Source organism: Thamnophis sirtalis, unplaced genomic scaffold (genome assembly GCF_051295495.1).
Source record: "Thamnophis sirtalis isolate CommonGarterSnake01/CBP01778 unplaced genomic scaffold, rThaSir2_p1.2 scaffold_4, whole genome shotgun sequence".
Classification (NCBI taxonomy): Eukaryota; Metazoa; Chordata; class Lepidosauria; order Squamata; family Natricidae; genus Thamnophis; species Thamnophis sirtalis.
Genome location: NW_028261384.1, coordinates 101258350 through 101272396, shown reverse-complemented (window position 1 = coordinate 101272396; position 14047 = coordinate 101258350). Strand labels below are relative to the sequence as shown.

General features: G+C 38.5%; 2 protein-coding genes across 3 annotated transcripts in view; both read left to right on the top strand.

The window, feature by feature from the left end:
• Positions 1–14047, top strand: part of HOXB3 (homeobox B3) — a 77774-nt gene that overhangs the window by 10623 nt on the left and 53104 nt on the right. Inside the window, exon 1 of one of the 2 annotated variants that reach the window (XM_014062000.2) lies at positions 6204–6346. The exons of the other annotated variant lie outside the window; for it this stretch is intronic. The gene's annotated coding sequence lies outside the window, so the exon portion shown is untranslated. Of the gene's footprint in view, positions 1–6203; positions 6347–14047 lie in introns of those variants that run through there. 2 annotated transcript variants of the gene reach the window in all.
• Positions 1545–5564, top strand: HOXB5 (homeobox B5). Its single transcript, XM_014062006.2, has 2 exons — positions 1545–2250; positions 3615–5564. The coding sequence occupies exons 1-2, from the start codon at positions 1614–1616 to the stop codon at positions 3860–3862; spliced, it is 885 nt and encodes a 294-aa protein (XP_013917481.1). The 5' UTR covers positions 1545–1613; the 3' UTR covers positions 3863–5564.

Sequence of the window (14047 nt, the reverse complement as noted above, 5' to 3'; positions counted from 1 at the left end):
TTTCTTTTCCTTTCCTTTCTTTCAAAGCATTGATTACTTAAAGAAGGTTAACAATTCTTTGCTGTTGTCCTTCGCAAGCTGTTAACAGCTATCCCCGTTTGTTTGTTTTTACTATTTTATATTTTCTGATTCTTTTTGAAAATATGAAGTGGTGAAACAATAATTTCCTATCTAATACACTCTTATCTCAAATGCCCAAGTATACATGAATTAATTTCTTCCCACCCCAAATACAATGAAATCATGTACTCTGAAGTCTTGCAGCTACATAATACTTATTCTCATTGCTACACTTTTTAGTAGCTGTGATTATTATGATTATGTGCCAGTTTCAATATGGCTCATAATTTTCAATGAGCTGCAAGCTGATTTTTGTAAATTCTTGTAGATTGGCAGAAGAAGAATGGAAAAGAAAATAGTGACATGGTGGGCAAAAACAAAGCATTCCAAATCCAAACCTAGCCCATCATTATAAAATTGATCATTACCAAACATTTTTGTAATTTATATGAATGTTGAGAAGCCTCTTCATTTGAAACAGTTTCCTCAAGAGATTGCCAGCTGTACAATTCATCATATTGCTGATTAAATGGGGGGAAAGAAACAGATAATGTCAAGATAAGTTGGATTTTCCCTTCTGTTATTTGCAGTGGTATTAAGGTGTAGGAAAAGTGGTAGAAATAATACTATGATAATGATGATAATGATGATAATGATGATAATGATGATAATGATGATAATGATGATAATGATGATAATGATGATAATAATAATAATAATAATAATAATAATAATAATAATAATAATAATGATGATGATGCAAAAGCATTCAAGTAAGTTTTGATAGTGACTTCTAAATAAGAAATGCAAATAAAAAGGGGGGGGGACAGGGAGAAAGAGGAATTGTCATCTTGATTTTTATCCGAATACATTTTGCCCTGAATAACCGTTTCTAATATCAAAGCAAAAACATCACCGGGATTATTATTTGGTATTAAACCATTGTTATTTATAATAGTAATAGCAACAATTTTATACTGCATCTATTATAACAAGAAATTATCTTTTCCGCATTAGAAAAGCATGTTCACCTCTAGAAGAAAGAGAGAAAGTAGAGAAAAAAATACAGAAACGACACTTTTGGGGGAAAATATTTTATTTCTAGAAAGGCAGGACACAAAAACTGAGCGCTTACTACTTAAAAAAAAAAGGTGAGTGAGGTAACCTCCCTGTCGGCTACTTTTTTATTTGCCCAGTAGGTGGCGCACAATGCCAACAAGGAGCAATCTGTGCTGGCAGATTCCTCCCCCTTCTTTCCTCCCTCTTTGGAAGCCGCGCATTGACATGGGCCTAACGATTCTCGGATCGTCATTATTTGTAACCATAGAGCATGAATTGCCTCTTGAGGTCATCAGTGAGAATTTACGACTGGTCAACAAAAGCACGTGATTCCCAAACGCACCCCCCACCCCACCCCCATATTTGGCCGCATACATAGCAAAAACGAAGTACAGTGCATCGCTATAATTCATTAATACATCATAAATCCTCAAGCACAGGGGTTATAACGACCACGAGCCCCACAAATCAAGCCCTCCAAAATACAAACCCAAATGAGTTCTTACTTTGTAAACTCGTTCTCAGGACGCTATCCTAATGCCCCAGACTATCAGCTGTTAAATTATGGGGCCGGCAGTTCCATGAACGGATCTTATAGAGATCCAGGCAACATGCACGCCGGCTCTTACGGGGGATACAACTACAATGGAATGGATCTGAGCATCAGCCGATCATCCTCCTCCTCCAGCCACTTTGGAGCGGTTGGGGAGAGCTCTCGCGCCTTCTCTGCCCAAGCAGCGCCCGAAAACAGGTTCAGACAAGCGTCCAGCTGCTCCTTGTCTTCTCCCGAATCCCTCCCTTGCACCAGCAGTTCCAGCAGCACCAGCACCAGCAGCGGCGGCGGCGGTGGCGGCAGCAGCGGCGGCGGCGGCGGTGGTGGCGAAAGCCATGGAGGCAAGGCAGCCGGGTCCTCCCCTGCCGACCAGGCAGCCTCTGTCGGCGCGGCTAGCGCCACCGTGTTTGCTGAGATAGACGAGACCAGCGCGTCCTCGGGGCCCGAAGAGAGCGGCTCCCAAGTCAACAGCAACGGCGCCCGAGCTCAGGCAGAGCCGATCGCCACCACCACGCCGGCCACGGAAGGACAAAGCCCGCAGATATTCCCCTGGATGCGAAAGCTTCACATTAGCCACGGTACAGACTTGCTCCTTTTTAATTTGGCTGGGGTGATCTATGCGATGTGTGCCTGCGCCTTCTGTCTGTCTGTCTGCCTGTCTCTCTCTCTCTGAGTCTGTAGTCTGTGTGTATGTGCGTGTGTGTGTGTGCGTGCGCGTGTGTGTACATACATACACACAAATACACATAAAACATAGGATTTTGGCAGGACGTATTTGCTTTGGCGACGGGAGAAGGAAATCAACCGCATTGTGGGACCACTTTCCTGTCTCTCTGTAGATGCCCTTTTCTATTTGCTTTCAGTGTCTTGTTTCTTTCACTATAACGTTCAGTTCTTAAAGAGTATTTTCTTCTCTTAAAAAAAAAACCATCGAGGTTCCCTCCGTTTTTTAAAATATAGAGTTTTATCAGCATGGCAAAAGTCAAGCTGAATTGATGGTAACAATACTAGTAATAGCGCTTGTAACAATCTTGTATCAGGGGAGAGCGGAAGGGAGGGAGATGGTTGAAAGTAGCAATAATTGGAAAAATACAAGAAAAGAAATGGGAAAGATAAGGCGAAGGGTTAAAGCAGGAAGGCTGTTTGGGGCACAGATGTGTCTGCCAACCTCTCTCCCTCCCCCTCCCCCTCCGTCCCACATTTCCCCGTCTGCAAAGGGCGAAAATCTCTGTTTTTCCCTTCAATCCGTGGGGTAAAAATGAAAGAAGGGTGCGCGCCGCAGAGCTGGAAGCAGGAACTGCCTTCCCTTCGCACGCCGCGGCTAACTCTCCTTGGGTGGGAAAGCGAGCCCTAAGGATTTCAGCGGAAGTCGCTTCCAATGAAATGTGGCCGAGGTGGGGAGGGTTAAGGTGCCAAGAGAGTCGCTTCTCAGCCTTCCAGCCGGCCTGTTTAGATCGCCAGTCGAATTGGACTGACGGATAAAATAGGCCGAGGAAAGAGAGACGAGGAAAGAGGGACGCGAAGGGGCTGGGTTTCGGAGATTGTCTTCGGAGACCAGACTCCCTGGACTGCGAGACAGGCCCCCAGAGTAGCAGTTTCTTCCCAAGAACCTGCGTGGAGTCAGATTTGTTCTCGACTCCTGGAAATATATAAATATATGTACATAAAGGGCTGTAGGGATTGTGTGAGGAGAGCGGGGCATAGACTTAAATTAATTAGAATTAAGGCTGGAGCCAGATTAAAACGAAGGGTATTGACTTGGAGGAAACGGAGACGCAGAGAAGACGTGTGCTCAAATCGCTGGGGCGTTTTGTCTGCAGTGTAAGGCGACCGAGGTGGAAACAGTTGAAAGCGCGGTTTCTTTCTGTGCCTGTGATCTAAAAAGAGAAACCAGACCAACAAAAGGCATTTTTTCCCATGTCCTGTTGTTATTATTATTCAGATATGACCGGACCGGATGGCAAACGAGCCCGAACGGCGTATACTCGCTACCAGACCTTGGAGCTGGAGAAGGAGTTTCACTTTAACCGCTACCTCACCCGCAGAAGGCGAATAGAAATAGCCCACGCTTTGTGTCTCTCCGAAAGACAGATAAAAATCTGGTTCCAAAACAGGCGAATGAAGTGGAAGAAAGATAACAAACTCAAAAGTATGAGCTTAGCATCTGGTGGTAGTGCTTTTCAGCCATAAATTATATCAAGGTGGAATATTAAGAAATAGAAAAGAGGGGCAGGAAGTAAGAAAGTTTAAAACAAGCAAGCAAATGAAAAGCAACAGCCAGATTTGTTTTTGTTAAGTTGGAGTACTGTAAAGTGAAGCACTTTCCATTCAGCATGCTGTTGATTTTTTAATTATTATTATTATTAATTATTATTAATAATAATAAACAATTTCATGGGTACTATTATTCCAGGATTGTGTCTTTTGCTGCAATCACCCCCTTTAAATTAAAAGATAAAATCCAGAGGCTTCTTTGATGCTTTAGATGTTTTAAATGTTTGTGTCCGTGCTATAATGATGCTTTCTGGAAAAAGTTAGCATGTCCTTTTCTTTTCTCTTTTCTTTCTTTTAATGTGCTTTTTAAATGTTATAACTTATTTATAAGCCAGTATGGGGAAAGAAAGATGGGTTCTTAAAAGTTCACAACTTTATGTGGAACCCTACATCTTTTCCTTCTACTCTCACGTTGAGGGGCTCCTGCAGTTCACTAGCAGGAAGAAAAAAAAAGAAAGGAAATTAAAAACCATCAACTCAACAAACCCTTTTCTTAAAAAAAAAAAACCAGTATATCTCTCTATATAAGCTCATGTATCTGTCTTTGAAATTGTCAAGTCTGTGATTTGATTCCTGGCCTTGTTTTTATCACAGGCCAGTTCTGCAACTTTCCTTCTTTCTTTTTTAAATAAATGTGAGTGAAGTTCACTTTAAAAGGGTATATGATTGGACCAACCATAGTATGTTTAAAATGTTTGTAAATACTAGAAATATTTCTACAGTGACTAATAGGAAGTTTTAGTGGGCAGGGTGAATTCAGTGTTTCTGTGTGTCTGAAATGGCATTTGTCATGTCTAGCTGCCTGTTCTCATCCTTGCCAAGACGCTGTTCGTATTGGTTTGTAGCCTTAACTTGAAGTCAAATAAACGTTTCTCCTGGCCAGAAAAATAGTGCCCTTCTTTGCATTTCTTTATTCCACCATTTTCACAAGTTACAGCATTAAAGTTACTCATCAGCAAAATCTACATTTTAAGAAGAGGCCCAGAGAAAGTGTATACTCTTCACCCACTGCTTGACCCAGCTTCCAGGTTCTCCTTAGTGGTCTTTGTCCCGTTCTCTTAAAATCTCTAATGAGCCAAGGATACAAAATCATCCCCTGTAAGCGGTATTAGATGCTGAACTAGAACAACTCAGAAAAAAGAGAAGCCAGTGGTTCAGTTCTCAAAAATTTCTTTCCTCCTCAGACTAAGACTCTGGCCATATTCTTGACCAAAAAATTTCCAAAGATCACAAAGGCCTTTACTTTCAGGTAAATGTGATTCAGATTGCAGCTCCAAAGACCACAAACCAACCATTTAGGGAGTCACTGAAGTTATCATAGAATGACAACATGCCAGTGAAATTTTAGAACTAAGTACATATGTTATTATCTGTTCTGTTTGCTTCTATATAATCCTGCAAATATTACACACACACACGCACACACACACTGCATTCAGGATGGAAAGATCACAGTTCTCAACAGAACTAAAATAAACAATGTGCATGAGGCAATTTTTCTTTTTCCCTTTAAAAATTAATCTGGTAATCTAAATTTCTTTTCTTTCCCTCCTCCCCTTAAATCACAGTGCTATGATTAAAGTCTGTTGCAACAGGGAAATATTCTTTGATATTCTTAAAGTACAGCTTACAGCAATGTTCTTTCCCTCCCTCCCCCCTCCTTCTCCCCCTCTCTATCTCCCTCCCTCTCTCTGTTCCTCCCTCCCTCCCTCCGTCTCTCTGTCCCTCTCTCTCTTCCTTCCTTCCTCCCTCCCTCTCTCCCTCCCTCCGTCTCTCTCTCTCACACTCTCTCTCTCACTCACTCTCTCTCTCTCTCTCTCACACACACACACACACACACACTCTTGTAGTAAATAAAATTGGTCTTACAAACTTACCCCAACTCTTTGGTTACTTCTTAAAATGGTTTTGAGAGGGCTGGGGTGTGAGTTGTCATTTCCAAAACATTTTCTCGCCTTCTCTTGAGTATACATAGACACACCACACCCGCCCTGTGCGCGCGCACACATACATGCACGCATGTATATATTTTACCCGTAGTAAAGTAAGTAAGTATACCAAAAGTGGCTGTGACATTAAGATGTCAAATGGATAGGGTTTTATCTAGAAGTTAGATCGTAAAAATCGCCCAGACCTCAGCCAGATACCCCTCACTGGCTCTCAAAAGTCACGTGAGGTCCATAAAGTTAGTTTTATGGTTTTGGGGAGTTGACAATGTACAATATATTTCACATTCTCCAGAATGTTAAGTGACATTTTAACTGCCTGCTTTGGCTTGGAAGGGGGCAGGAAAGGGAGAACACTTTTCCAGGCAGATAAAGGCAGCTCCATTGCAGAAATAGGAAGCATTGATGGCACACTGTTTACTCCAAAGAGGACTTAGGAGCTGCTAACCTTAAAGTAAGTTCTATTGAAATACTATCTACTTAAATGAGTTTTAAAGAACCAGGTTGTTACAGATGGAGTGGAGGGGGGGGGGCAGGGAGTGGGGCCTAGAGGGAGGGGTTTCCGTCTCCTTTAGAAACTTTCCTCTGCATAAAATCTGAGTGAGAACACCTTCACCAAGGCTCCTGAATTACCTGAATGTGGCCCACAATAATTTTTGTTTTAAAAGCATATGCTTTACTGGAAACAAGAAAACAACAACAACAACAGAGTTAACTATTAATAATGACATATTATTAGAATAGAGGAATACACTAATAGGACTTTATGTGTATTCACTCCAACTTATTTGCCTTATAAAGCACTTGGGGAATGTATTGAATTCTTGGGAGTGTTTTGACGTCAGAAGTTTAAGCATGACTACTTAAGGACAGACTTTTATCAAAATATGTGGGGTTGACTTTTGTGTGCTACCTTTAGGAGTCAGAGGTGCAAGGATGAGAATGGTTTAAATAGTGCGTATTTTCTGAGACTTGCTTTATTGTTGTTATTGGTAGAAATCTGCAGATTCACCACCTAGAGCTGGTGAAAACTTAATAATTAAAGTCCTAATCAAGGATCTAAGAATTAAGGTAGCATCATAGATACAAGAAATTCCAAGCAAGGTTGTTGTTATCTTAAGAAGCTCTAAACAAATAATTTGACACTTTGCTTTTAATCCACACTTTCCCATTTCCTCCAGCTTCTATTCTCCCCCTTCCCCCCTTAAGCATTTGGTTTCAGGACATTTTTTTTTTCTTGCTGTAACAATTATGTCATCCCCCTTTCTCTAGAATTCCTCCTTCCTTCCTTCTTTTTATCCACAACAAAGCAGTAGATATCCACTTCTTGTTGCCACAGGAAAGGCCACAATCCACCAGAAAAACATCTTGTGAAAGTTTGTGGCCATAGAAGGAGGAAAATCCTAAACCATAGGAGTTTGGGATTTTCTGGTAGAAAATAAGTATATGTACTTCTCCTTCCCTTTATTTACTTGGACTATGTAGGCTTTTTTGAGGGCATGCAACTCACACAAAAATTGTGGGATGCATACAAGTACACTATGTATCTATGCCTTATTTTATATTAAATTCACTTATGAGTTGAACTTCATTGACAAATACTTCTGTCATTCAAAGAACATTTTTTAATCACTTCTAGAGCCTTGATAAAGACTAGATTTTTGAGAAATAGAAAAAGATCACACAGAGATCTGTTCCCCCAAAATATTTTTAAAGACTCCTATTTCTTTGATCACCCCAAGAAAAGGAAAATTAGTAGATTAAATTCAAGATACCCAACCTAGATGTTCACAACTATTTTTTCAAAAAATATTTTAAAATAAAATTTAAAATTTTTATATTTCCTAATATGGATCATCTAAATAGAAAGTCCTGACACTGAATTAATGATTTAACTTTAGAAATGCTGTGTTTAGAAATGTTGTTGTAGTTATCTTTTTTGTTAGTAAAAACTAATATAAACATATTAGTTTATATTGGGGAAGATTGGGAAAATCTGATTGGGATATTAAATTCTGTTCTTTCCTTCCTTCCTTCCTTCCTTCCTTCCTTCCTTCCTTCCTTCCTTCCTTCCTTCCTTCCTTCCTTCCTTCATCCCTGGTTCATAAGAGCTTCCATTTGCAGTATAAAAGCATACAACTTTTTCGATCAATGGTCTTGATAAAAGCAGGGCTTTAGGGCTTGATAGATGCCAATAGAATATGCTGTATAATCCTTTGGTAACTAACCAACATACCTTGCTTGAAAGTAAATCTCATTGAGTTTATTCCATGGGTTTATTTTCCAGTAAAATAGCACAGGATCTGGATTGTCACATTGTCAGCCTAAATGGTTTGGAATTGTAGACACAATTACCAGTAATTATCTGTTCTTAGCTTAACTTTGACCTCCCAAACACATCACCTCAACTTTTCTCTTTCCAGTAAATGCTATTGTGTTCCCATTAACTTCAATTAAGATTATAGGAAATCAAAGAATTCAGGAAGCTTTACTTCTCTATCAGCACCAAATTTCACTAATTTGCCACTGTGGCACTTTACATCAAAATTTTCCCCTCCAAAGTACTGTATTGGTAGAAAGTATTTCTGAATTTGAGATGTGGAGTCATCTCAGAAATATGCTTACCATTTATTGGAGGTTTTTCTTCCAATAATGTTCAAAACTGTAGAAGACACCATTAAAAACAGCAACAACAAGACCATCACACAGGGCAAAACCTTGAAAACCAGTGCCTCTAGTTTTGATTTAAGAATTGAAAGAGGATAATCTTTGGGTATAAGGGATCTTGTGCCAATTCCCTGCTGCTTTTTGGCTACAAAGGTGAGAGAACTCTTGTCTTAACAATTTGTGGTGTTTACATTTTCTTCCCATTTCCGCTCAAACCCTTCCCCTTCAATCATTTAAATTAAGGTTTTATGACCATGCCATTTGGTAGACACATGTTTTGGGGGTTGTATAAGAGAGGGTAATTTCTATTGCTTCTTTTCTCCCCATTTAGACTATAAAGCATGTTGTTGGTTAAGGAAATTCTTATTGTTGGTTAAATCAATTCTTGTAACTAAACTTATAAAAAGGAGGTGATGATGTAGCCTCCTTTTTAGGAAATGCTGGGAAGATAATAATCACTTTCAAATTTATTTTCAATGTGTTCCTTTTGTCACTGTATAACACACTTTTGATTATGTGCATTTATGTCTGTATGCTTGTGCAGTACGGAGAAGTGGGGAGGGCATACAGTGAGATGCGATCCAGCCATAGTTAGGTTCCTTGAAATCTGATTTCAATCAACGAATGAAGTTCCACTGAATTCTATAAAAACATTTCTAAGTTAATGAACAGGAAATATAAATAGCATTGGGTGATTTGGATTAGACTCTTACAATAATAATAAATGCTCCATTTTAGGATTAAACTTTATAGATTATGCACCAATCATGCAATTCTCTGTATAAAATACTATGATCTCCTCTCAGGAAGAAAAATAATACATATGACATTATTTTGTACTAGCACTAGCATCTTATAATAAACAATGAGATGATACTAACTAGAAGAGTTTGATACAGAGTAAACTGTTAGCAATACTGTCCAAGTTTTATAAAGACATAATGTGATTGTGAAGGAGATATTCATAATCATTCTACAGGTTTAACTATTCAATCACTTTATTCTTACCATTCTCTACTTTGTTTTCTTCAGATAGTCATTTTTTCCTATGCTTTAAGCTTCTCTATTCACTTCTTTGCATTTGTCCCTTATGTGTAAACTTTTGTCCTTCCAAATATAGAAACCACAGTGACCATATGACAGTGAACTGAGAATTAAGTATTGCTAAACTCAGTATGAGATAATCTCAAGGATACTGGCAAAAGACTGCACTGCGGACCCCGCATAGCACTAATTGGAAAGGCTTGTTCCAGCCAAGGATACCTGGAGTATCTCAAGAATCCAAGGTCTGAATCAGAGGTTTTGATGTAAATATGGAGCATTGTCTACAGAGTGACCCTTCTCTTTTGTATTTGAACTAGTGCCAAGAAGGGGTAGCTGGTGTTGAAAGACAGCAAAGGTGGGGGCATTTGTGAACAAAGGGAAGTGGTGTTTTTGCTTCCTTCTAGTTGAGGTGAAGAAAAGAAAGGTAAAGTTTGAAAATGTTGCTGCAACCTTACATCATTCCATTCCAGCTCCTCTTCCTACTCAAGATAAATATATCTGAATCTTCCGGCAGTGCAGTGCGAGTAAATAAGTGGTGAAATTGTCCTCATTTTCTTTTTTTTGGATCTACTTCTGCAACCTTTTCACTGAATTTCTTATTTTTATGTCCCTTCTATAGGACATTCATCTTATCCTGGTTACTTTTAATTCTCCACAAATATCTACTGGACCACAGAAAGACTCAGCAATCACTTCATAGTAAAGGAAAGCAAGAATTTCTCTTGCTTTTGATTTCTTTCTTTCTTTCTTTTTTAAAAAACCTAATCATTCTTTTGAAAAAGACTGAGACTATTCAGAGCAGAATCAACAGGAAGAGAATTCTTTCTAGATAGCAGATGGTTCCTATGCAAAAAAAAATTCCTTGTTATAAACTGCACCATGCTATATCCTTAAAGCATTCAGTAGTGAATTGTTCTGGCATACAATATAAAAAATCTTGCATGCAGTCTATTTTTCTGCACAATAAAATTATCATAGTCAAAGCTATTTTATCACAAGCAAAATCCTAATCTTCTTTATCTTTCTGAAGAATTTCTAAAACTGATCAATAGGAAAGTGATGGAGATATTTTTGAATCTTACATTTAAACATTTAAGAAATATTTCCCATGTAAAATATTTCAATAGGAAATATGGTGGCAAACTTCTATAGAAGCTCCTGTTGCTAAAATGGCAATTTGCTATTAGTAATCTGATTGGACTAAGGTAACTAACAATTGTAAATAATAAACTATGCAGAGAAACATAGACATATGCCCCCCCCTCCACCTCTGCCGCTGCAGTTTTCCACCCTTGAATGGTCCCCGTACCATTTTACTTTACCATAAAGTAAAAATGGGCCAGTTTATTCATCACATTTTAATCTTTTTCCAATTAATGTTTCCAGTCCACCCATACACATTGTGAAGGGTGTGGGAGGGGGTGTTGAAGAAGAGGAGAAGGCAATCTGCTCCAAACCAGCCAATATACACCTCTCTAAGTAGTACATTTGTCAGGCAACAATAGCTGACTTCTTGACCATGAAAGGTCAGATCCAATGTTCTTTGAAGTCAATGCATAAACTCCCCTTGAACTCTATTGGCCTCATGATAACCAGTCTACCCTATTCATTGCAGGCGCATGTGTGGGTATAAACTATTGTATGAATGCTTCTTTCACGCTGGCTCACATACAAATACACAGTAGAAAGCTCAGTTACAATTCACAATGGCTTAGTATAACCCACATAAATATAAATATTTATACACATTTAAATAGATACAATTAATGCAGATTTACTGTGCAATTCACAAGCCACTGCCCTTTGGCTAAATCTGGAAAGGTACAATGAAATATTTGATTTGTGACTTGCAGACATCACATACCCTTCTTTGAAGCAATTGTCTTGAATGCAACTTTGTTCTAGTGATCACCAATCAATGTGTAGGGTATCACCTTCAGGCACCACTCTGCATTCAGATTGGGAGATGTTATACATGTGTGCTTTCTCTCACTCTTCTGTGCCCTCCAGAAATATAGTATTATAATTCTCATTGTTTCAAGCCTGTTGTTATTTAGAGACTAAAAGAGACATAGAGACACATTTGTTTATGTACACCTATACCTGATATACAGTTAAGCAGCAAACAGTTCTGAGCTTTTTGGGGGATAGATAACTTACAGGATGAAGATTGGACAATATAGCTTTCATAACAAAGGGAACACCTTTCCTTAGTTTCTGAGTTGGAATTTCCTATTCAAAATTGGGACCTAAACAGCCTATTTTCCGAAATCCTGTTGGTGCTCAGTCCTTGTGAGGAAGCAAATAAAACAGAGGGAATGTTGTTTATCTCTTCCCAGGATTTTGGCCTTCTATCTGGTTTAGAGGATGCTGTACAATGGCAGAGATCCCATGAAGTAGTTTTAAAAGGTCTGTGTGTGGGTGTGGGTGCGCGTGCGCGTGCGCGCATGTACTCATGCACACACACACACACACAATTTCCTAATTTTCTACAGACACATTATATATATATATATGTGTGTATGTGTATGTGTATGTGTATGTGTATGTGTATGTGTATGTGTATGTGTATGTGTATGTGTATGTGTATGTGTATGTGTATGTGTATGTGTATGTGTATGTGTATGTGTATGTGTATGTGTATGTGTATGTGTATGTGTATGTGTATGTGTATGTGTATGTGTATGTGTATGTGTATGTGTATGTGTATGTGTATGTGTATGTGTATGTGTATATATATATACAGTTCCCTAAAGATGGGCTCCAGCACTAAAAGCTTGGATGACTAAATATCTGGTTCTAGTGATCAACTCAGATCCTGCAAAACACACACACACACACACACTATTTACTTATTTACTTATATTTAAGAACTGCCTATTTCCGTCACAGAGGGATTCTTGGTGGAATGGAATAAAATATTAAAAGCATAAAAATAGTAAGTAAAATTTAAAAAGAGGCAAGGAAACTTGCTAGGTGTGCGTGTGTGTGTTTGTGTAGTTATAAATAACTTGATAATAGAATCTTTAAAAAGTGTGCTAGTTGTGTATAAGTTTATTAAATCATCTTTATTTCAATAGGAGATATTTGCTTATTTCTCATTGAAATCAATAAGATTTTAATATATTTACCCTGAAATTATCTTCATTCTAATTCTTTATATTTTTACTTTTGGAAATTAAACTTCAAATAACATTGCAGGACAAGAATAGAATTAAACACATATTTCCTCTTTTTTCTCAGTTTTTCCTGAATTCTCATCTATTTTCTCTTTCCCCCTCTAACATACCTCATCACTGCCAAGGAAAGGTTACTGAATATTGCATCTAAAACATTTAATTAATAGGACAATAGTCAATGCTCATTTGTCCTTTTACTGAAAAGAATAATGGTAATACTATTTCTACATTTGTTTAAATAGTATTATTTAAAATGCAACATAGTTTTTTTAAGGTGTGGAGTTCGGCTTTTTTCTTTCTCTTGTCCTCTTTTTTTACAGGGACAGAGAAAGGGAGAGAGGAGGAGGAGGAATTAAAAATCTGTGAAAGGATTTTAATTAAGAAAATTAAATGAAAAGGGGGCACAAATGAGTTCTGTGAAGGGGCGGGAGAAGGGTGAAGAGGAAGCAAAGCAAGCTATTCCAAACGATTAAATCACCATTTTAACAGTGTAATGGGGTTTGCATACTGAAAAGTGGGGGACGGTTCTTATAGCTCATCAATAATTCATAGGCACTGGGGATCATTCCTAGGTCAGCAGACAGAGGTAAAGAGCAGGCATCTCTGAAGGGGAAGGACCTCCACTTCCCTGTACAAATGCAAGGGGAGACTTTTCTTCAAGTGCTCTGGGAGTGTCCCATTTTAAGTCCCATTCATGTCACTAGACTTCCCCCTTCCTCCCCCCCTTTTTTTGCAAGCTTTCTTCCAAACTTTTTTTTCATTCTTATCTTATTGAATTGGTTGTTTATATTTTTCTTTTAAAGTTTCCTTTTTCCCTCTAAGGCTTGTGTGTGATAACATCTTCAAACATTTTCCTGGGCAGTTTTAGGCAAGTCCCTATCATTAAGTATCACCTTCAACCCCATAAACAATTTCCAAAACTGTAGAGTAGTGGGAAGAACTCAGAATGTTGCTGGCAGGATGAAACATTAAGGTTCTGCCTTGGAAACATCTCATTTCCCCCAGAAGTCCATTTCATAGGAAACCATCATTTTGTGGAAATTTGGGGACATATCCAAGGTTTCTTTGAAGATAAAATGAAGAGGTTTTCTCCTGTTGATCATTGCAGCCCTTTAAACACCTTTTCTTTCTAATGTAAATAGATGGACGTTTATTGCAGCCATTGCTTTAGATTTTGTTTATGTTTCCTTTTCCTTCCTCTTCACCCTCCCCCCCTTTTTTTGCTAACCCACTGATTTCTAGGCAGGGTAAGCAGCTCTGAGTAC